The sequence below is a fragment of the Gymnogyps californianus genome, chromosome 11, assembly GCF_018139145.2.
Source record: "Gymnogyps californianus isolate 813 chromosome 11, ASM1813914v2, whole genome shotgun sequence".
In the NCBI taxonomy this organism is placed as follows: domain Eukaryota; kingdom Metazoa; phylum Chordata; class Aves; order Accipitriformes; family Cathartidae; genus Gymnogyps; species Gymnogyps californianus.
The window spans coordinates 1,823,332-1,847,857 of NC_059481.1; the positions used below are offsets into that span (position 1 = coordinate 1,823,332).

The window sequence follows — 24,526 nt, forward strand, 5'->3', positions numbered from 1 at the left end:
GTAGAGGACTTCACGCAAGTCGTGGCCATCTCTCAGCTAGCCCCCTGCCAGACGGGGAAAGCACTGTAATACACAGCAAGACTTCTCTATATTCACTTACGTTGCCAATTTGAGACTGATTCTTGCAGTGTGATGAGAAATGCATCCCCAAATTCCAACTTCAGTAATTCTAGAAAGCTGAAAGATTAATTGGAAGATGTGCTTTTGTGCAACTAATCATACAGTTTACAAAGATTGCCTTAAGTTTATTTTTTATCTTTACATATTTAAGTTGTTAGGATCCATTTTTTAATTTTTTTTTTTAAAAGGGAAATCAGAACATGATATTTTGGTACAGCACAGTGTTGTGTGGCGTGGTGTTTCTGTTCAATCATAGAGAAGTTGAAAGATATTCCAAATCCATCCTGCCTCTAACTCAACTCATATTTAAATTTGTAAGACGTTTGATCTTTCAGCACAGTGACATGTTTTTTAAGGTTTCCATACTGGCTGAAATATAATGCAGTGTCCAAAATGTGAAAGGGTCTATTCCCTTTAGTCACAGACTGCGCTTTAGGAGTGCATTTACTGTATTGCCACTTGAAGAGCTCTCCTCGTGTGTTCCCTTGGTAAAAATGTGCCGATCAAGGCACCGTAGTCTTTACCTTACCCAGCAGACACTTTCATCAGTATTGTCTATGTGTGTTAAACCTCCTGTTGCAAGATGCGGCCACTACCAGGTCTCACACCTGAGTTGTCCTCCTGTGTGCTTCAGCGCAAAGGAGTGTGGCTGACATGGGACCAGGAAAGGGCAAAGTACGTGGTGGAGTAACCCATGGGATGGACAGGAATGGGGGCTTTTGGTCATGGGGCTCTGGAGGCTGAACAAGTGTCTGCTGTCGGGGCCGGAGGATGGCCGTGCATTTAAAGTCCTCTTATTTTAACAATAACACTGTGCAAACAAAGGTGCGTGACAGTTTAGTTTTATTATGCACATATTTTTGTGAGTGAAGTGAACGTGGCAATACAACAGTAGCTGTGCTAGACGAAGCAAAAGGCTCATGTATTCAGTGTCTTGTTCCTAACAGTGTCCAAAAGCAGATGGCTGAGAGAATTTAAGTAAAGGGCAAGTATATTTGTTGCTTCCCTTGAGTAATGTCTCGTTCTCCAGCCATTTGCAGATTGGGGATTTTCTGAGCTACATGTAGTTTCTACGTTACTTAGCAATCCTCAACAGATTTCTATTAATCCCTCTCCCGCTCCTGTCCCCCTTCTCCCCCATGTAAACATCTTGTATTCACAGCATCCTGTGACACTGGGAGGAACAGCACCTTCTTTTTATTTGTTTTGAACCAGTCTCTGCTAACTTTATTTGACTTTTCTTTTCTTTCCCTAGCTTGTATGGGAAAAGGCTGAAGCAATCTGTCCTTATTCCCCCACTATACCAGCCATTATTTTATAGGCCTTTATTGTATCCTTTCCAGTTGTTTCTTTTCTGACTGCAGAGTCTTAGCTTGTTTGCTTGTTGCTTATATGGAAGCTATTATTGAAGTGGATTGTAACTAAGGTTATTTTGGGGATTTGTAAATTAGAAGGGACTTTGATGTGAAGATAGGCCTGCATTCATTGATCTGGAAATGAAAGCAATTGGATAACTCTCAATTGATGTGTAAAGCAAGCCTACAGAATTTGTGTCATTACAGGCCAAAAAAATGGAGAAGCATAAACCCTTCATCTTTTTTTTGACTTGATCAGAAAAAAAGTATTTTTCCTAGTGGGCGATTACTGTAGGGATGTGCCTGGTTCCTGCAGTAGGGTGCTGTTGGAAGTTCACATCGCGCTTTGGTAAAGATGAGAGGGGCTTAGTGGAGCAGTGGATCCGATCAATTATTTTTGCTGTTTGCAGACCTAGTTTGGTTTTTTTTTTTTTCCCCAAGTGATCTGAGGCAATCTGTATTCAGTGAACAAACGGTTTAATATTTGAAATTATCTTAAAATCTATGTCCTTTTTGGCCTTTGCCAGCTTCTCAGTCTCCAGCACACAAATGCACTGCCCCATTGTGAAGGCTGTACAGGCAAATATTCAAGAATAAGAAATTTCAAGGCTAGCTGTCTTTTAATTTGTTACCTCGTCTTTCCCCCTTGTTATGGGATGAAGTTATGAAAAATCTTAAAATAAGTGTTCTCCTGCTGTTTCTCCACAGGATCTTAGTGCCTTGTGCAGTGCACAAACTTCATAGTACTACTTTATTGAGAAAATATTCAATATTTGATATTTTTTACTTATTCAAGGGATAGTACCATGATTTATTTATTTTGCTCAGTTCAAATCCATATTTATTTCTGTTTTGGTATTCAGCACCATGGAATCTGAATCATTCATAAACACTAATGAATGTATTTTTGCACTCTGCTGAAATGAAGTGGTATTGAATCCATTTTAAAAATTGACTGAGACACAGGAAAATTAAGATGAAATGTATCCAGCTGTTCTAGTGTGCAGTGTGAGACACTTAAACATTGATTTTTCAGAATATGCATCTCTTAATATGTCCCTTTAGAGCTGTGATTGGCGTTACGCACTGGAGGAGGGTGGGCGGCTCTGCTGCTCTGTCCGGCCGCTGACCCAGATCACAAGGCTGATAGGTTGCAGTCACCTCTCAAAAACTGGATTTGCTTTTTAAACATCCACCCCAACCCCACCAGTGAGGCAGCGACAGGGAAGGCATCTGATTTCCTAGGGCCCTGTTAGATACAGGACCGTTCGTTCCCTTTTTGTGGTGTCTTCGCCAGCCTCTGCTCACCTCCGGCAGCGCATGAGTTGGAGTCGGAAGCTTTCATACTGATCTCTGCCACTCGAGCCGGGAGGGTAACAGCCACCCTTCTTCTGTGGGCCCAGCTACGAGGGGGCTCTTTGCTGGGCTGGGGGGGCAGATGGAAGTGGGAGGTTTATGTCCGTTTGCTGAGGATATGGGGGGGAGGCTGGCCTTCCTGGGTACTCCAGCCTCTAAAGGGGGCAACACTTGCAGAATTTCTTCCAGTGTTGTCCTCTTCTTTCTCTGATGTCCCAGCCTGTCCTGACCTTTCTTGTATGCCACATTCATCAATATCTTTCTACTGTACTTATTCTCTCTAGTGTCCTGCTAAATCCTACTCTTCAGGTTTCGGGTCCCTTCAGATGCCTACTCTTTGCTCAGTTGATCCCTATTACTCTGCCTCTTCAGTCAGTTCATGCCTTTTTGCCCTTTTTCCTTCGCCACCTCTTTGCTTTTTTTCTGTCTCCATTAGTCCCTCTACCTTCCTGAGATCTTTTATGAATCGTAGTGCTATCAGCACTCCCATCACTCTTGCATCTTTGTCCAGCTGGGCCATTTCTCTTACTGTGCTGTCTCCTTCCATTTGTATGTGTCTGTGCCTGAATTTATCCCATTTGTCCCAGCTTTCTTACCCTATCCTACTGTTCTCCAGTCCCCTCTCGTTTCTCCAGGCATCTCCCTTCTCTTATGCATCTTTGACAAAATGAAAAATTTAAAAATGAAGTCCAATTTTTCCTTCACTGATTAAAAAGATCTGAACAATTGTAGACTTATGATTTGAGTTTTTGAAAAATGCAATTCAAGGAAGACAATACCTGTGGAAAATTTGCCATATTCCCATTTTGGCAAGTTACAAACTTGTTCTTACCAAGGCACTCGGGTGTCGTTCACTGTAGATGGAGGCCTCAGCTTTACCTATAACAATAATTTAGAAAATAATCAAACCTTTGTTTTACAGTCTGCTGGAAAGGCTCATCCTTAGCTGTCATAAACATTTACTAGCTTTATGGTAACACTGCAGTGTTTACAAATGCATTAAGTGTGGTAATCATCTTTAAAAAGCCTTTATACAATAATAAATGAGTAATGATAAACAATGTGGTTACGCATTTTACTGAGGACTAAAATTTTTTGGTGGATGTGTTTGAACTTGTATGTCATGACACGTGCCTGCTACGCTGGCAATCGCTTTAAACATACCTTTCAGGAAAAAATCCCCATATCCAGAATAAGTATCCGTAAATGCCAGAAGTAATGTTTTTTATTTTCCACAGTGATTGAAGCAGTGCTGCAGATCCTTTCATTAAATAGTCTCAGTGTAGATGGAGGATCCATGTTAGTGTTTTATTTTAGACAGTGGCATTTTAGAAGGAGCAGGGGGGATCTAAACAGAATCATCTCCCAAGCTTCTCTTGCAGCTTCGCTTATGAGAGGTGATGTGTTAGTAACTGAAATTGAGGGTTTCAATTGGAAGTAGCTTTGCACTGAAAATTGGAAACAAGGGCCTAAAGGCTCTAGGCCTCTTTCTTGCAGAGGGCTGTCTCTGCTGCCTCTTCACCGTGTGTTCTTCATGTAGAAAATCAGGGCTCTGAAATTCAATAAAATTTTCATTGCCTTTGGCGCTGCTGTAAGAAATTTAAATTTTGATGAGCGTTCTTGTTATTCAGATGTTTCCATGGTACTTGGAGTAGATTCAGGGTCAAACAGGCTTGATTTCTACTAGAAGGACTGGGGAAGGAGGGCTTAGTAAAACATAGAAATAATGAACGTAACATTTTTACATTACTGATGCTTAGATTAAGGTTTTTACTCCTAAAAATCATCCTAGAAGTTGCTTAGAAGGCTTGCTTTGCATAATAATCGGTAATACCCACTGGTAAGCATTGTTGAGTGAGCTGTGTTTTAGTTTATGATGATTGATAAGCTTTTACGCATGATATGGTTATCTCATTTTAATATAGAAATCTATTTTGTCTTCTGTTCTTTGTCATGAGTTCTTCCTTAATTGTGAAGTTCACCCTGATAACAGCATGTTAATCCCAGACTGTGTCTTCAGAAGTTTTCACAAGAGTGTCCATACACAGAGGGCGGGCTCAGTCTTAACAAAAAGGAAATAAATCTTTCATATCTAAAATGAAAAATGGTCATAGAGGGGGTTTTACTACAAGCACTGGAGGGGACATAACAAGTGCAGAAGGTATTGAGGCAAAAATTCCATATCCTCACATGAAAGGAAACAGAAATTAGCAAAGCTCAAATAGGAAGAAGGAAAAAAAAAAATCTAACTAGTCAGTGTTGGACTGAAACAGGTGCACAAAATTGGAAACAGGTTTTGTGTTGGAAGAAGGAACACCAGACAACATGACATCGCAAAGCTGGATTTATTAAGCGGACCAAGCAAGGGATAAGCTGTGTCAGGGAGAGCGACGTGTTGACACCCACTGACACCAGCAGCTGAGACCTGCCGCTGTTATCACTCCAGTGAGCCTGGGGGACACAACATGCCTGTCGCCAGCCTGTGTGTCGAGCTCTCGGGCAGTAGCTCGGCTGCACAGCCTAACAGCTCCATCTTGGTGTGAGCTGTGTGGGGCTGGATGTCTGCCCAAGGGTCGTTTTCACCAGGTGCCGTCCGCCGCATCAGGCCATGATGGTACCATGGTATGCCTTTCCTGCGGTTTCTGGTGAAGTTCTCCTCTCCGTTGTTGATCTGTGGCCTGCGCCAAGGCTCATTACACTCAGTTCTTGTTTGCCGTGTCCTCCTGGCTGTGGTTCACCACACTCAGCCTCTGCGCTTTACTTGCCTCTTGTCCAGAGTGAAGCTGTGATAGTCCTGGGTCATTCCACACGTCGGTCTTGCTGACATCTGGCAAGTACAGGTTTTTTATGTATGCACAATTATTCATTCACGTACATTGTACATCATTAGTCGACAAATAGGTTAAGCTTTCATGTATGCGTTCCCCTGTTGTGTGCAAAACAATTACAATTTAGGTAGTGTAGAACAAACACTCGCTAGTGGGTCCTAATATTCTTAAGTCTTATGAAAGCAGCTTTTCCTTGATCCTTGTGCAAAGGTCAGTGCTTCATCCATGCAGAGACTAGCTGGGGCGATTCTGGCACATCATCTCCCCTAGCTCAAACTGTATGAGTTATTACCATATTGCCCCCCTTGATCCATTATGGATGCTGTGGATCAGAGTGCAGTGGCTGTATAGCACACACCTTACGTCCGTCATCCCAAGACACGTTGGAAATAAAACTGTGGAAGGGCTGTGCTGTTACTACACCTGCTCTTGCATCTCTGTTGGGCTCTAGTTGTGGTTCACCCCCAGGAACAGTCCTTCCAGGCACAGGGCGGTTTGCAGAGTATGGCAATATAGGCAAAACCAGATACAAATCCCAATCGGTAACAAATCCCAGGCTTTGACCGTTGCCAAAAGTGTCACTCCACAGGACAGCTAGTGTGTTTGAGGGTAGCTTCATCACCGTGGGCTTGCCAACTGCAGAGACAGCCACATTGATTTTTCAGGGAAATCTACAGAATACAGAAAATTTTGTAAAACAAGAAAAAAGCATCTACCAATATTTATCCTTTTGACTCATATATAGAGGGATTACATTGAATTTTCTAACGTATGCATCTGCACCACCTCACAAACACAATGCCAGGCATTGTAGTGTGCCCACCGACTGCTGCTTTGCCATCCTTAAGGAAGCCTTTGCCAGCTGCGTTGCGATCCCAGTTGCATTGCTTCAGATCTTCATATGCACATTGACCCACCACAGTATTGTGTGTGCGCTGTGTGACCAGCGACTGAGCCATACCTCCCAGGGCCCCAGCTGTGTATGCAGTGAGGTGGGATGAGGCTCCTTGAGGGTGGCTTCTTTCTATATGAAAAACAGTACTTTCTGTTGCTCTTGTGACTCCATGCAGCACACTTAACTCAAATTCTTCCACATGGGTTGTCCTAAAAGCTATCTGTACACAGTCCTCTGAGCTTTGCCTGTGTTCTTCACCAGTTTGTGTCATGGAGGGTGATGGGGAACTAACACCAGGCAATGCGATACTGCTAAGCTCAGTTTATGAAGCAGACCAAGTGAGGGATAGGCCATGTTCGGGGAAACATTTCATTTGCATTTTCGTGCACGTCTTATCAACTGCGACATACCCCAAATATCGGCCTAGCGAGTTGGTACAGTTGAGCCTGGGAAGGTGTTACGTAGGAGCAGAGTGCCCAAGGAGGAACCATTATGTGTTGGAGCTGAGCCGCTGCTGAAGAACCCAAGCCAGATTGGTCAGCGGGAGAGTTGAGTTTCCCCTGAGCTCTCCTGCACCCGCTCCCCAGGGTGGTATTTGGGTGGGTTGGGGCTGGTAATGTGCAGGAGCATAGGAGTTTCCCAGCCACAGCCTCTCTCTTGCTTGGTCTGCTTAATAAATTGAGCTTAGCAGCATCGTGTTGCTGAGTGTTTGTTCCTGCCCCCATGACCTGATCAACTTCTGTCCAAATGCCAGAAGCTCACACATCAGAGGAGATGTAATGCCTTGTTTTCATGAAGGTGGTGATACGGTGGGTATGTTGAAAATTTTTAACACAGAATCTCTTTAAATTGAGATTCCGGACTTAAATTTGAAAACCACAGTATTAGGGCTGTACAACTGATTGCCTCTCCAGGGTCGTGACATTGATCATCACCGTCAGCATTTAGTCTTATAAAAGGGGGATCTATGTACTGTCGAGGAAGCTTACTAAAAACAAAATGTAAAGGCACAGCCAAACAGGTTAAATACTTGGCACATGGCGTTTGTTTACGGAACTGTATGATGTTCAGAGTGAATGCCTAACCCCTGTCAAAAGTTATATTGGAAAGATAAAAAAAATCCCACCCCCAAAACCCTACCAGAAATCTCCTAACAGCAAGGTAAAGAAAATTATTTTTTTCATGTTTATATGCAAGTAAAATAATACAAAGCTTTCAATCATTTGCTAATAATATAAAAATCTTCTGATAGTTTTTTTTTCCAAGCCTGTCTCTGACAGGCAGCCTGCCGGAGAAAGCGTAGGGCCAGCAGATGATTGAACGTAAAGAGAAAAGGGTGAGAAGATGGCCCGAAGCAGAAAAGTGAATTCTTGGTATCCGTCTTCTCTGCAAAATTGGAAGCTTTTTTTAAAAATTCTATTTTATTTTTTGAAATAGAGGGAGCTTGGGGGGGGGGGGGGGGGGGGCTACCCAAAATTGTAGAGCTAGTAAAATGCATTTCAAAACAAATCCATAAAGTGAACAGTAAGTAATCATCAGGACCAGATGGTATTCACTCAACATTTTTCAACGAGTTTAAGTGTGAAATCCTGAGTTACCAAGTGTGGTGTGTAACCTATCACTTAAATTGGCTAATCAGACTTTAAAAAAAAAAAAATATCAGACTAAAGATATTTGGTCAATGTGACATGAGGTTTTTTTAAAAGTCTTTTGGGGGAAATCAGGGAAACTGTGGATGAGTTAATCTGATGTCCGGACCAGTTAAATTGACAAACGCTATAATAAAATATAGTGTTGTTAGACATTTGGGAAATATCACGTATTGAATCCATTTGTGTATATTTTGTGGGAAAAAAGCCACACTTTACTATTGAGAACCTTTTGAAGGATGTTGAGGGCTCTTCCGTTCCCAGAACGCTTCTAACAGTCTCTCTTCCTAAGCGTTAAAAGATGGTGCTGTGGAGCCAGAGAGAATGATCTCGTGTAGATAGAAGAGAATAAATAAATTGTTTAACAGATAGAAAATTACAGTGGGACTAAGAAGTTAGCCCACTCAGCGGAGCTGAGTCTGCACTGTTCAGCATTTTTGTAAGTGATCTGGATAAGGAGATTGTAAGGTGACAAACTTTGCTGTTGCTTCCGAGTTGATTGAGGTTGTGAGAGTGAATGCTGACTGTGAAGAGCCTCAGAAACACCTTGTTGTGTAAGAAACAATTAAGCAATTAAATGACAGGTGAAGTTCAATGTACTATAAAGTGGTATATACAGTTAAACATAGTTCTGTAAATTTATATAGCGGTGGTCTCTGAACTGCCGGGTTGTGCATGGGCATAAAATATTGAAGTTGTAATAGGTAGGTCTTTGGAAAATGCAAGATCTTAAAAAAACAAATTAAATGTTAGGAATTGTTAGGAAAGGAGTAGGTATCTAAACAGAAAAATCGTTATGGCGCTGTCGAAATCTGTAATGGTCCTATATATCAAATGCCGTGAGCAGTTCTTGTTCCCTCCCCTCTTAAATGTAGCAAAGCTCGTAGGTGTAGTAAAGCCGGAGAAGGATGATCAAAGACATGTGGAATGTCGAAAACTGTTCTTTTCTTAAAATCATGAGCGCTATGGGGAAAGCGAATAGGAAATGAATGCTTGTTTCTCTTCATTTGCAAGAACCAGGAGACATCACACGTGGTTGATTGACTCAAAGGCATGCAAAAAATGGTAAATTTTCTCAGGGAGCGTCGCATGGAACTTATTGCTGTGAGCATTAGGGCTGCTGAAGGCTTACCTGAAACAGAAAGCAGCAAGAACAGTTTTTTTAAAGGCAAAATCTAACCAGGATGAGTAAACAAAAAGGTATCTCCTCTTTCTCAGGAAATCCCTCGTCTGGGGATTTCTCGACGCTGGGAGAATATATGGAGATGTATTGCTTTTATGCTTTTCTTCTGTTCTATCCTTGATACCTGCAATTGGCTGCTGTGTGGCACTGTGCAACCTTCGCTGTGTTTCTGTGTTCCTGGATGTGTCCTGCTGATAAACAACCTTTGTTCGCCAGTTATCAGGGTATGGTTACTGTGAAAGCAGTGCAAAGCAGACGCTGCATCTTCAGCAGATACTGGTTAGATAAGGTAGTTTCTCTAAACACTTGTCACTATTGCTGAACAGATCGGCTGACAGTAATGGACATTATTTACGCTTACCTTTGCATAGATAGGATTAAGGGAAGCGCGGATGATGTTGCAGTTTTGCCAAAGGTTTAATGCCAGCGTGCAGTTAGTGTACTGAATTGGGCTGCAACTGCTAAGGTGCTCCACAAGTGAAAAACGTAAAGAAAAATACTGCTGGTGTATAGGATGCTCAGAGAACTCGCTGTATGTTTCTGCACCTGGAAAACTTCCCAGACAGTTCCATTTGTGGGTATGTGTACCTGGCCTCTAATTCTCTGCAGTCCAAATCCATGTGCCAAGCTAACAGCTCACAGCTTTTAATGAGAGTTTTTGCTGAATATGGAGTCTCCTGCATATTTAGAAGTTCGTAATGGTTGCTTTAAAAGACAGTTTTTTGATTTTACTAAAGCTCGTACTGAAAAGAACCAACCATTTTCATACCAAAGTAGAAGAGTGAGAATTAATTGTTTAGAGTATTATCTTTTTTAGAACAGGGCAAGAATCTAGATGTTACTCCTGTGTAGGAGTTCTTCCTGTGCAAGAATGATACATATATATATACACGCACACACACGTGATTTTTGTTTCTGTTGCAGTGAGTGTTTATGTATTAAGCTCTCTTACCTATTTGAGGTGTCCGATTGCGTGCCTGCTTAATCTTGCCTTTGCTCAAATAACTGAATCCAGGACTTCCATTTTTCTTTCGGAGCCAATTTTCTGAGTCATTGATCATTTTCATTGCTTTCTTGTAAATCAGAGTTCATGTTTTCCTTGAAATGTGGTGCTCAAAGAACAGGTCAGCCGAGGCATTAGTGTGTGTTGGATGGAAGAGGAGTCTCAGGAGCTGCTGTTATACCTCCTTGTATGATCACTGCTTTTCATACCAGTATGATATTGGGAGTCATGTTTAGTTCATGGTCGTATTTCTGATCTCTGATAAAGTCCTTGGTTTTTCAGACCTTTTTCTGCAAAGTTTATTGCTATTACTTCCTGTTTCATAAATGTAGAGTTTATTATTTCTCCCTGAAAAAGAAATGCACATTTATTGAATTATATCCTGACATTTTTATTCTACCTTTCTAATTGATCAATATAATTTTACTTTATTATTGTTCTGTACTATTCGTCCTTACCTGGTTTCTTGGTAGTTGTAATATCATTGAATTTTATTTTTTTTTTTTTTTTTTAGTTTCTGCTTCTGAAATGTTTATTTAGGGGCTGGCCTCTGAAGAATAGTTCATACTTTAGCAATTTCTGAATGAAAGCTTTCCACTGTAAATGTAAAATACTTATTTTCAAATTAATTCAAATGCAATCTGGTCATGCCCTGCCCTTCTCCCACCACTGAAATCGTATCTCCATGTAGTCGATGTTTCAGCATTGGTGGAGGAAGCTGTAAAGCACCAGACAGTCCACATGAGCAAAAACGTAGAAGAACATCAAGTGCTCATTTGGGCCTTTGCAGCTGATGAGCAGAGGCTAATGTAGTCTACCAGAGATCATTAGCAAAACATAAAAATAGTCCCTCTTTCTCTGCTTCATCTGTTGAAGAAGTGGGGAAGAATTCATACTGGTCAGGGTGCCATAGACAGAGAACCATTCATCCATAGGTACGTTAGCTTTAATTTTCTAAAATGTGAAAAAAGCCGATCGTTTACTTGTTAAAAACACACACATGCAGTCATTAGCTTACTAGGTAAGAAAAATAATATGTCACTACTACAGAAACTTTCATCTGCAGTTTCTGTTCATAAACTGGAACTTTGGGTTTTGTGCAATAAAAAATGCTGTGCATGTAGTAGTTTACATTTTTATAACCTTTTTGTGTCTTGGTACACTGATTTTTTTTTTTTTTTTTTTTTTTAAATATTCATTTGACAGTTTTCTATTCTGTGGATATTTCTCTGAAAAGATTCCTTTTTTTCAGCTTTTGTTTGCTATGCAAATTTTCCAGCTGCATATTAAGTGTGTTTTAAGGACATGACAGCCCTGCTCAGATGTTGGGAAGACTTTTGACTTGCCTGCGACAAGATTTGGTTTTTAAATCTCGTTTTTCAGCATACTTCTCCATATACCTTTGCCTTTTTTAAGGAAGAACATTGTAATTCCCCATTTCTGTTTAAAGTGTAATTTCCTTCTTTTTTTCAGGATACACTTGAAGAAAACCAGCTAATTTGTACAACTTTAGCATAGAATTAAAAGATAGTCAAAAGTTCTGCTGTCAAACGTCAATGTATGCATTTTATCTATGTTTTGGTGGGAATGGCAGGAGGTGAAGGATGTCATGTCATTTTGGAGCAGAATCAAAATTTTGGAAAAACACATATTTAGAAGGCCAGTAGGCTTGCTAACTAGTTTGTAATTACACTTTGATACCATGAAGCAGAAAACATTTTTGTAGACTTAGGTGAATATAAGACATAACTGAGACAGTTGACAACTATTGCTCTCACCTTAATGGTTTAATGTTCTAATTTATCCTGAATTTGTTTAATTTCTTTGTTTGCCTTGCAATACTTAAACACTTTGCCTTTGTTTTTAACATAGTGGGTCTGCTCCGTGGGTGCTCCCAAGCACTATGATAATACAAATAATTTAAAACATTTTCATCAGTCTGCCCTATGTGTCGTGCTAGCTGCTAACAGAAATTAGTTGCTTTCAGCTGACCAAGGAAATTGCTATTAGTTCAAATAAAATGCATTCCGTATGTAATGCAGTCTTCTCTGGGGTTAGCACTGAAAAGTGAACTTATCCCAGGCAATGAAGTGATGTCCTGTGGTCTAATCTGGAGATGGAACTATCCACTCAAACATCCTCCAGTTTGGCAAATTTACAAAAAAAGTTGAAAGATTTTTAAATCCCGTCAGACATCTTATTAAAATAGAAGGCTTTGTTACTTGACAGGTAGATTTGGAGAAGGTCTTCTGTACTGTGGTGATACCACTGCATGTGTTAATACTGACTCAAGGTGTGATTGAATGGATTAACAGGGTGGTCATATTGCAGAGTTACATCCTTCTTGGAAACAAACTTGGAGTTGTTAAAATTCAGTTTAACTTTATAAGGATTCTAATAGGATTTGTAGCATATCCTCATGGAATATCTTGTTCTCCCTGGAGGAGAAAATAAAATTTCTCTGGGCTTACCATTTTAGGCTGATATGAAATGGGTTTTGTAGTAAAATGTCCAGTTTAAATACTATTGATAATCCTGATTGTTAACTGAAATACAAGATAGGGATTCTACCCACAGCATCCATCAGAAATGTAGTTATAAAATGAAAGTCATTTGACCAAGAATGCTTAAGTCATGATTAATCGGAGATACACTATGAAAATTTATCCAGTCTGCTTAGTTTTTATATCTATTATTTGGAGTATGCAAAAACTTTTGGAATTAGAAAATGCTTTTGTATTTGAATGGTAAGCATTGATTGCTAAAGAAATATTTGTCATGGACAAAAGTATAGAAGGAAGGGGATGAAGAGATTTTGGCAAGAATTATGATTTAATTGTGTGACTTTGGAAAACACACTCCTAATTTTTGGGGATTGAGGGCATTTGTAGGTGGCTGAGGAAGCAGAAATGGCTGCTTCAGTCTTGTCCTTGACAATTTCTATTTGGAAATTCAGTTGTTGCATTTCAGTCCTTTGGCTGCCTTAGACTGTTAGAAGAAGTTATAATGCTGCTTCAGTGTGCAAAGGGAGTAGTCCTACAGCGGTGTTAATGCATATTCTTTGTTCGTGCTATAGAAAACAGCAGGTGACAAAACATATGCATCATACTTAATCAGGAAATTTAATCCTGGTATGAGTTGTCAGTTTGTGATACTGCGATGCTGAGTGAGATCTTGGGTTTTGCTTCAAGTTGGTCGTTGCTAGGACAGCAATCACAAAGTTCTTCTGACTTAGAGATGATGCTTTTCACCGCTCCAGACTTACCAGAGACCGGTTTAGACTAGTCAAAAGCTCCTTTGATTAGTGGTGCTAATGAGTTTTAACTTGCAGTTAGGGAGGACCATGAAGCGGGTATTGCACCTGCGCTGTGAGCCAGCATGTTATACATACAGGATGCTTATACAGTCACATAGCTCTTGAGGGACTTAATGTTAACAGCGGAGTTCTGTCTGCAGGAGTTTGGTGAATTGATGGGAGCAAGGAGAGTAATTCATCTGCACGGAACAAGGAAGGTGATAGAGGACGTGGGGAAACAGCAAAACAGTGTAATAGAATGATATCTACCTTTTACAGTTGATCGTGTGTATGTTGGTTTTGTCTGATGCTATGCTTGGACCAACAGCATATTTATTAATGCTTTTTAAAAAGGGAATAAGTCTTTTTAAAGTATAGTTTGCAATCTGTGTTTCTGTTGCATCAAAATGAGACTGTTCTTACGCACTTCATGTACGACAGACAGTGTTTTAAATATATTAGGAAGTGAGATAGTGGTGCAGCTGCCTGTCCTTTGAGGAGTACTAGACATATAATGCCTAGTTCTCCTTTGGATACTTTTTTAAAAAAGGTGTCGGACTCTTAGATTTTTTTCTTATTATGGTGGTCTAAATGGCCTGCCTGCTTGAGGTCACTTCTCTGCCTCTGCAGGGTTTTCTTTGTTGCTCAAGTCTGGTTATGAGGAAGCGCTGCTTTGCCACCATTAGTGTTTTCTTCCTCCTTCTGGGAAGCAACGTGGAGGGCATTTGACTTTTGGGAAAGGTTAACACGCATAAAAATGAGATCTTCTCTAGAATAGCAGCATTTTGATTTGGTTATTGTAGGAGAAGGTTCATTGTGCTTCTAACTAAGAAAGTTGGAAGTTCTGAGTAGTTAATCACGCAGAACTTGAATTTTTTCCTTTTCTTGTGTAATTGTAGTTCAGCTTGATGTTTCAGGGTTGAAATGGGATTGCGAAACCAGAAACCTTTGTTCTTACATCAGTGATTGTAAGACTGAAAGGAAAGCTCTTCAAGAGATGGAGAGGAGGACTGAATGTAATTAATTTCTCTCTCATTTGAAGCAGTACAGATGGCTGAATTGAAAATAGATTCTTTCGACTGTGTCCCTGAAGGCCACAAAATTTCTCTCTTAATGAGAGAGAACAGACAAGAGCTACTGACCACTGAAAAGACATTTGAAGAAACAGTTGTTCTGTAACATTCAGAATAAATGATGCTGCTTTAATACTCTCCACATAGCTGTTCAAAGGTTTCTAATCCTTGAGCATTTTAAAAAACCCACAGAGACAACGTGGATCCTAAGCCAACATTTTTCTTTATGAATTCACTATGTTGGATTGTGCTGGTGCACAAAGATGAAGATCAGAGCTTCAGTCCTGTATGGCAGTGTGTTGCCTTTCGCCACTCCTACACCTGAGGAGATGGAGGAGCAGAGAGTTGGGGCAATCTGTTTCCATTTCCTTCTGATCACTTGTACTTGTGGAATGGGATCCGTGCCCAGCATCCATTCCAGTTTCCACTTCAACTTGGGTGCAGTTCCTCTTGCATATGTGTAGTTCCTCAGCTCTTCCCATCGTTTTACAGCTGTTGGCTTTAAAAAGCATATTATTTGTCAAATATTTCGCCTTTACTGGGATTTAGCTTAGAAGTTTGAATCAACTACTGACGTAGATTTTGTTGTTGTTGTTGTTTCTTTTTTTGATCACTGCTGTGATCAAAATATTTTGTCTTTTAAGTCTACAAAAGAGTGGAAGATACTCTTGGCTAGGGACTCTCTAAGGATAGCACAGTGCATGTGAAATTCTGTGCAAGCATCTTGCAATTTAAATAGTTGTTATTTGCATGCTAACATTAAGAGGGATAGAAGGGTGGGCTGAGCTGCCAAGTCTTCTTTGAAGTTTAATTGTCTGTTTGGTAACGGAACACATAATCTTCCATTACAAATTTATTTTATATGGTAATTGGCACATTTGCTCTCTGGTTATCAATTTAACTTCTCTGCCACAAACATCTGTACTTGCATTGTGTTAATTTGTGTGAATGCTAAACATTGACATAGTTAAACTATAAAAGTGTATTTTAAAAGCATTTTTTAAATTCATTAACTGGAAAGTAATTGATAATAACATGAACACTTCTCATATTATTAGCCCTTTGTAAGCAGCTTGGCATTTGCGCCATAAGCCAGAAAAGCAAAGTCACTTTGAAAAAATAATGCATTTCAAATTCTTAATCTCCTGAACCAAAAATATTTGAGAGCAGGTAATAGGATATCGAGTTCATTTTTGTGGCAAAAAAAAATTTGAATCTTATGATTCAATATTAATGCCTGCTTGTGGATGATGCCGCAAGTTAAAGCAGTATCAGTTGCTAAAGATATTTGAGTACTTTCCAAATGTCTTCATTACAAGTTAAACATTAGTGGTGAAAACAGAAATAATCCCAGAACTTTACTTTGCACTAATTTTGTTTCAGATATGATGGCCCATCAGTTCCCTTATGGTGCTCCTCCCTCCTCGTCACCCTCTACTCTCAACCTTTCAGATTAGCGATGGCCATTCCCAAACTACTACTGTTCTTTCTTCTGTGGTTCGATTTTGGGTTTGCTTTTAAAATGCTACCTATTTCCTGCTAGGTATCCTGGAAGTCTCTTACCCAGTAGGTGGATGTTGAGGGAAGTCTCAACTGCTGGCAATATATTCAAAGAGGAGAATATGCGGAATACCGCTAGCGACAGCTGTCTCCAAGAATTTGTGATAGGATCCTCCCGTCATGCAGTCTGTGTTGGGCAGGCAACATGTGTATACTGAGGAGTAGAGACTTGCCCTTTCTGATGCTTCTCTTATTGTGGGAAGATCTGCCGTGTCTCCTCTGTGATGTTTATGCTCATCATTTCCGACATAAAAGGGTGTCTAAATATGCTTGTGAAAGAGGTAACCATTAAAAAGAAGTAAATGGAAAACTGGATAAAAATGTGGTTTAAGTAAGGGTAAATTGTATCGTCATACTTCTTTTGATAAAGTAACTAACTTTGGCAAAGGCAGTCTTGAAGCCAGAGCAGCTATTTTTCTGTGTTAAGAGCCGCTCATGATTTTATTGAACTTCTCTTGTATATCCCGTTTCTTATCCTCAAGTTTTACAGTGTAGCTACTCTGTACAGCAATTTGCATGTATTCTGAGGTCATCAGATGAATTTTTTTACACAAGTTTTGTGCTTTTGACAGTGAATGTTATTGGCTTGTGTTTATTAGGATTCCTGTGACAAGTTTAGTATGTGGCTAAGGAATTAAATGTTAGCCTGTAACAACCGTTATGAAAACAGGAGCATTGTACATTCATGGAAAAATAACTTCATGTTTCCAGTTTTTATGTTCCCTTTTTTCAACGATGTAAGCATTTCGACAATTGATGTGTGTTTGTGTCTGTATACATATGGAGAAAGAGATTGAAAGGAAATGAGAACATAAACTATTGATCAAGCAGACTGGAAAAAAATTACTCATTAGTTAAAAACGGCTAACGATGAGAGAGCAATGATCTATCACAGGCTGACATCAGTATGATGCATCTAGGAAAGGGCAAATACCATAGTAGAATGAATTGGGCAAGATATTTGCTCTAGTGATAACACTGTATTTATGCCATTTTTCAAGTCACTGGTGAGACACATCTGAAATTGCATGCAAATAATTGAAACTGTATGGGCTACAAAGATTAATTCAAACTAGAGCAAATACAGAGGGTCTGCGAGGAGGGTGCGGGTGACTTGTCATACCAGAACTAAGCAAACATGACTTGTTGAGCCTGCCAAAATAAAGGCTAGGATATGGGAAGGGAGTGGAGAAATAGTGCAGCTCACAATAAATAAAAATGCCGAGGATAAATGCCAGGGAGGAATAAAAATTTAAAATAAAAGGCACTGCTTTCATAAAGAATAAGTAATAGCAATTTGGTCACAAATAAATTCAGAAGACAGTTTTCAAATGTCAGGGTTATATATGGTTATAACAGCCATCTGGTACAGATAGTAAGTACAAAAATATCTAAATCATTTTAAGGTGGAGTTTATGGTGTGTTTGGTGAATTTATGGAAAGTTTATATGAAATGGATGTCTGAAGTCATAGGCAACTGGACTCAGTCCCATCCAGATTTTTGTTCCTATGTGAGAGAGTTGGAGCAGTGAAGATATGTGTACATCTTTATGTAGTTTCTGGTATAGGTTTACATGCTTATCTGAGAGTTAAGCCATCTTCTTATTCTATAAATAAATATTTCCATATGTTAATGTTCTCTTAATTTATAATCTGAAACTTGAGTTTTTTTTGGAGAGCTGCTTGTCTCCAGCTATCTGTTTTTAAAAATATTAAATCCACCTACAAACCTTTACGATCATTTCACAGGAAGAAGTAAAACATGATCTAGTATTTCTTATTCGCTAGCATGAAATAAATCCCATTGATAGGTGAAGCGTGTAAAATGTTTGCCTAAACTCTGTAGCCCTTCCATATTGACTTTCTTTGATAAATATTAAAGGGCAGAAGGCCGCTTTTGACTTTCCTGGAACTTGAACAATCAGACCTGCAACATAAGTAAGCAAATTGCCCTTATGTCGGTGAGTGTAGTAAAAACAAATAAATAGGTGAATGTTCTTCATAATAGATGATATTCAAATTGTATGTGCCTGCAAACAGCTCTGCTTTCTGCCGCTAACTAAAGAAGCGGAGAGTCCTCGTACGCAGCTGGATGCTTCTTAGCGGCACATTTGTTCACATGAGATTTTTAACATGTCTGCCCACTGGACACTTTGGGGCTTGTATTACCAAAAAATTCTGTATCTCTTGAGTTTTTATGGATTTTAAATATCTTTAATTTAATTAATCTTACTCTGAGTACATAAGGACATTTGAAAAGGCAGCCAAAACCCAGAGATAACACCTTTGGTACATGTCTTAAATGAAGAACCTGTCTGTTTTACTGTGTTATGAAATACACATCTTTGGTCATACATATCTGTAATAAATTATCAATATGATACAAAGGTATGTGTGTAGTCCTGTACGTAGTGTTTCTTGGGCTTACACAAACCAGAGAAGAAAATCTTTGGATCATTACAGCACTATCTATTTGATAAGCTGCATTTCTTCACAGAAACACAAGGCAATGGTACCCTAGGAAAGTTTCATCTTAGTTTGGTGTCCATTCATTTTTAAAAATATTTTTTAGTATAATTTTAGCTTTTGGTTACCTAGCGACTCAAGTATTGAGTACAAAGAACTCCCTGAAAAATCTCTGGTGTATCAACTGAAGGATTTTATCTCAATAAATAAATTGTTGCTGATCATGATATACCCTTACATAAAGTAGCCTGACTGCGCTACCACTGTTCTGTGTTTTACAGAGCTCCAGCTGGAGTTACCGTGCATTGAAGGCTAGATTATTAAAAAAGTTGTAGACAGCCATTTTCATCCTGGCCCGATTTTTTTATTTCAAATCTAACTTACAGTCTTTCCATTTTACAAATTAATGAACTTGGCTGAAGGAGGGGGTGAAGGCTTTTGTATAACCTTTCAAGCTGGGGAGCTTATCCCACAAGATTCTTTATTTGTGAAATGGGCATAAAACTGTTGCACAATTAAGCACTAAATCATGTGCTCAGATGAACTCGGAGTTGGTGAAGGAAGAGTGTGAATGATGTCTGAAATCCACTGCCTGCTGTGGGCTTTTTAGCGTGCAGCAACATGCCTGTGGCAGATAAGAGAGTGCAATGTGTTCTTCAATGATGGAAGTATTTTTTTCCAAATGGCATCTGTGTGTCTTGGTTTTAAAATACTTCTTAACTTTATACCTCTCGGTTCGATTTCTTCTTTCATGTGTTCTCAAGAGGTCGTTTCAAATTAAAATGGCTGACTCTTTAACTGGCCCAAATGTAGTTTTGAAATAACGCAGAGCTTGTATCAGCTTCTATCAAACCCTGATCTGAACATTTCTGCCAACATTGCTGCTGTTTGTGCAAGAGTCCCTGAAGCCATCTTTTTATGTGTGAAGTCTTACTGTATGTTTGAGTATGAGCACAACAGAAGTGTTTTGGTGGATGCTAACACCATCTTTTGTCTGTCTTCCATTTTGTTTGCAGTTCCTCCTGAATTTCTGAAGCGGCCTGCAAATATTTATGCTCATGAATCTATGGACATTGTGTTTGAGTGTGAGGTGACTGGAAAACCTACTCCAACTGTGAAATGGGTCAAGAATGGAGACATGGTGATCCCAAGTGACTATTTCAAAATCATAGTAAGTATATTGTCAATTTTGCAGATTTTTAAGCTGTTGACCTGTCTGTTAGTCCTCTAACACATACGCATGGAAGCTAGGTTCTTTTATAGGACCAGCTTCCTATTTTTCTACTATTGATGTTTGGGGCCTGGAAGAGAAATGGTTTCTTGAAACCTTTAATGCTTTAATTCAGTCATTTTACTGAAATGCTAAGGTGTGTTGCTTATATTGTATGAGTTGATTTCTTTATAGCTTAGATTTTCCATGCGAGACAGGCACACACACAATGACAAAACGCACTTTGTTGGCTGAACCTGTTAAACTGCAAGCTCGCCATGAACACTGACTGACTGTTTTCTGCAGTCATCTGTGATCAATGAAAATTACGATTTCAAACAGGAGTTTAAATATAAATATAACTGAGTTGTGGATCATGAGTTTTGGCACAGTGGTACTTCTAGAGGGAAATTTTAGATGTAGTGAAAGTCATTATTGAGACATAGTTGAGAACTTAATGGTTGTATAATTGGGTATACCTGAGCTTGTAGGGTTGTAACAGTGAGCTGTGCGGTTATATTCAGTGCTTAAAATATCATAAAAATGTCTGTGGAAATGTTATGACTTGCCAGTGATATGTGATGCTAGAAAATGATAGCCATTAGTAAGAGCTTCTGCTGCTTTTTGATACCGTATAATTTGAGGATTCAGTGCAAGAGAGATGAAATCTGACGGGAACTCCAAATACACTTTTCCACGTTACTGTTCGGAAGTTTCTCCTGTCATAGTAATGTGCCATAATACCACTATTGTTTTTGCAGTTGCAACCCATTTTTAAGTGTTGCGTTTTTCCTTTACTCTTCAGAAAGAACATAATCTGCAAGTTTTGGGTCTGGTGAAATCAGATGAAGGATTCTATCAGTGCATTGCAGAAAATGATGTTGGAAATGCACAGGCTGGAGCCCAGCTGATAATACTTGACCTTGGTAAGATAAACTGTGACAGTACAGTGCCAAAAGATGGGGAGGAACAATTTCAAGGAACCTTTTCCACATGATGTGTTAGATCTATAACTCAGTTAGAGTAGGATGTTTTTTTAAAATCATACGAGTGGTTCAGTGTTGTCTTCTGTACACTTAAAGTTACTTAGGAGAAATTAAGGAGTTCTATAGGGTTGACCTTGTATTTTGGAAAATGTAGAAAGTATTTAGTGCAGTAATAAACAGTAGCCAGAAATCTGAAATACTGTTGCATGCTGAGATTTAAAAAAAATAACAGAATAGCCGAAATGAAAACAATCACTGAAATTACAAAACTGAAAAATAAGCACTTACGGAGCGCACCACAAATGAAGTATTTTACATCGAAGTCATTCCAGTGTCAGAAGCTTTTTCCTGCGTTAGTTTAAAAAGTAGTAAGCTTTGTCATTTCTGCAAACTGCAACTGCAAAATTTTTTTGGAGTTACAGCTGCAGTTTAAGATAAATATTTGTTATCGTGCTCCAATCAGTGGAATTACTAGCAATGCTCACCTTCTTGCTATGTCCTGCATTGCGTATTTTAGATGTTAAAAGAGAATAATTGCTGTTACGATTAAAGACCTACCATCTTCCAGAAAAAAAGATACTACAAATATCGTTGCTAAGGCATCAGCTTGTTTTGCTCTTTCAGGTCACAGAGTTCTTAAAAGTAATTTCTAAGTGCACAAGGAAGAAAACCAATAGTAAGAGGGATGAGGGACGAGACAAGTCAGACAAGAAAATATTCATTCTGTACTTTTTGGGGCTTTTGTGTTGCCTGTCTTTTGGAGGTATTGTTTCAAAGTTCTAATTTCTTTTTTATTTGGATGGAAAGGATTTAGGAGAAACAGTCTTATATATGGTCAGAGGCATGATGTAACTTCACACTTGCAATTTTAACAGATGTGAATCTGCTAGACCTGGTTTTGGTGTTCAACGTGCAGAGAGTAAACTGTTGTGAGCATGCCATAAAGAGAGAGATTTTCCATTTGTTTTCTGATTATTTTGTAGAGTAGTTGTGCACTTATAACTTCTTCTGAATTCTCGTTTGGATATGGGTATGTTTCATTGCTGGCTGAAGAGATGCATGTGCTTTCCACAATTATTTGGGGAGTGAGAAGTGCCCTCTACTGGATTCAGTAGCTTTAATACTAGAGAGCCATGGGATTTCAACCTCCGAGCAGTGTTAGGTGTCTGGATCCAGCAATGGCCTACTGTCATCAGGTTGCCAGAAAAATTATTAAAAGTAATTTTATTTCTGCTATAGGCATGAATCACCTGAGTAGTTTCCAAATCTTTCAAGCGGAAGCATTATTCCATATTTTCCACATTTGAAAAATACTGAATAATTAATGTACTTGGGTTTTGAAGCCCTGCCCAAGTTTGTACTTTCACCCAGTTCCCAGTAGTGGTTTATAAATGACTATTACTGTTATTATTTTAGTTCCTGTGGTCTCACTCTTCTTCCTTTCCCTCCCCTGTTGTTTGCCCGGTGGTTTCTCCTTCCTGTTCTACTCTGGCAAGCTGTCCTGTTATACTAAAGGACTTTGCCTTATAATTCTGTCCTTTTTCTTTTGCATGCTGCCAAAGGATTATGGATGCAGTGTTGATGGAGTCTCATTTCGGGTGTAAAGATACACCCCCGAAGTTGTATCGTTCTGTTCCATGGCCTGCAGTGTTTTTAACAATGCACTCCGTGTGTAACACTGATGCATTTTAGTTGTTTTCCAACAGTAGAGATAACCACATGGTACATCACTGAAAGTACATTTTGGTTTTTTTGTTGTTGAGTAGTGACATAACAAGTAGTGCAAGTAGGAATGAATGTGCTGTGTCTTAGTTGTGATATATGAAAACTGGTATAGACAGTCAAAGAAAATACAGATATTTGATGTTTTAATACCTTCTCACAGTATATGAATGGTGAAGAAGGAAACAATATCCAGGGAAAGAGGGTGAAGTATCATACATAGTCGTTCTTTCATGACAGCTATCTTGGTATGAAAATCAAAAAACACTAATTTGAGCGAAAACTATTCTGAACACTTTGGTCGTTAATTCAGAAAGCTTTTTTTTCATTTCGTACCTGATGATGAGAAATGCCTACTTTGCCAATTTGAAAAGTAATTTCAGTGAAAAAAAGTTGATTAAGTGTTCACGAAGTTCTTCCCAGTTAGCAGTGTGTCCCTTCCCTTGCTGTTCTCTATTTTCTCCTTCCTAAATGGAATTGGCAAACATCTGGCTATTTACAAACTATTTCCCATTAGCCCTTTTGCTTATCATATCAAATTGATCTTTAATAAATTAAATTTAAATTAGAAAGTAGAAGCGTTATGGACTTTCTCAGAGAGGCCACATGCATTCTTTATGGGCCAGCGTTGAAGAAGTGGACCAAGACTGTTGTGTGGGCGTCTGTAAATGGACTACAGCATTGATTGTGGTATAATTGACAACAAGGAAGGAGGTAGTTGGCTGCCATCGGAGGTGAGTTTGAGTAGCTGGAAAAGGCAGAGTTACTCAGACTTTAAGGGAGATATGCTGAGAAAGGTTCAATAGAAATAAACCAATAAAACTGTTTGCACTTTGCATATTAGATCAGAACTTAGTTGTCTCTTCTGTACATTAACTTGTTTCAATCTAAACCCTTCGTATGGAAATCTTCCAACGTGTTGGTTTTTGGTGCCTAGAACATTGCTGCTTTATCCATAGCTTTATTGAGGTGTACTGTAAGGGTTTCTGAGTGGTCTGAAGGTAAAACACCGCATCTGTATTTTCTTCAGTCTTAGAAGGTAGCATAATTTTTAAATACAGTAGGCGTAAAGTATGCAATGTGATTGTCTCCTACAACAAAAGGTTTTCTGTATTTGGACATAGATTTCTGACTTCACAGGTAGCAGTATTTTGGTGATTCACCTTGTCTTCTGCACAGTGACAGTTTTGGTGCGTGACTGTGCATGAGTGTATGTTGTGCACAGCCACACAGACCAGTATATATGTAGACTCTCATCTGCTAGAATAAGCTTAATATAATTGTTGATCAGACATAAGTTTGGTTTGGGTTGGTCTTTTTTGTATTTCGGGTGAATTCTGAAAAGCTTGCAGTATATATGGAAGTTATTTGTGGAAAATATTTAAACAAAGAATTGACTTGCTAAAAAAGTTAGGTTAATTTGAAGGCGTATTTGAGTGGCTTTTTATTTTCAAATTCTGTAATTCTCTGTTAATAAATTTAGAAAAGACAACTGTACTTGGAAATGGATTGGCTGTACAGAGTCCACAACTTTTGCCTTTGGCAAAATTGTGGCATTGAGAGAAGAGATTTTTAGGGCAACTCTTTGTAACTGAGAAGGTTGAAAGGGGGAGGAGAGGGTGTAGGATTCAGGCAGATGGTCTGAGTTAAATACTCTTCTCCTACCAATATCCCCTGTACTTAACTTCAGGTGTAGAATTCTGCGAGAGAGTTGAAAAGCATCGCATCTGCTTTCCAAATACTTTGAGATTTGAAATTGTGTCCCTGTTTCTCAGATACTGGCCTTCCCCTGGAGGCTGAGCACCTTTGGGAATTTCACTGGAGT

General features: G+C 39.2%; 1 protein-coding gene across 4 annotated transcripts in view; it reads left to right on the plus strand.

Annotated features, from left to right (window-relative positions):
* Positions 1 to 24,526, plus strand: part of NEO1 (neogenin 1) — a 213,474-nt gene that overhangs the window by 116,882 nt on the left and 72,066 nt on the right. For all 4 annotated transcript variants that reach the window (XM_050903397.1, XM_050903398.1, XM_050903399.1 and 1 more), the window contains 2 exons: positions 19,800 to 19,954; positions 20,799 to 20,919. In XM_050903397.1, coding sequence (XP_050759354.1) covers positions 19,800 to 19,954; positions 20,799 to 20,919 — 276 coding nt within the window. The remainder of the gene's footprint in view (positions 1 to 19,799; positions 19,955 to 20,798; positions 20,920 to 24,526) is intronic.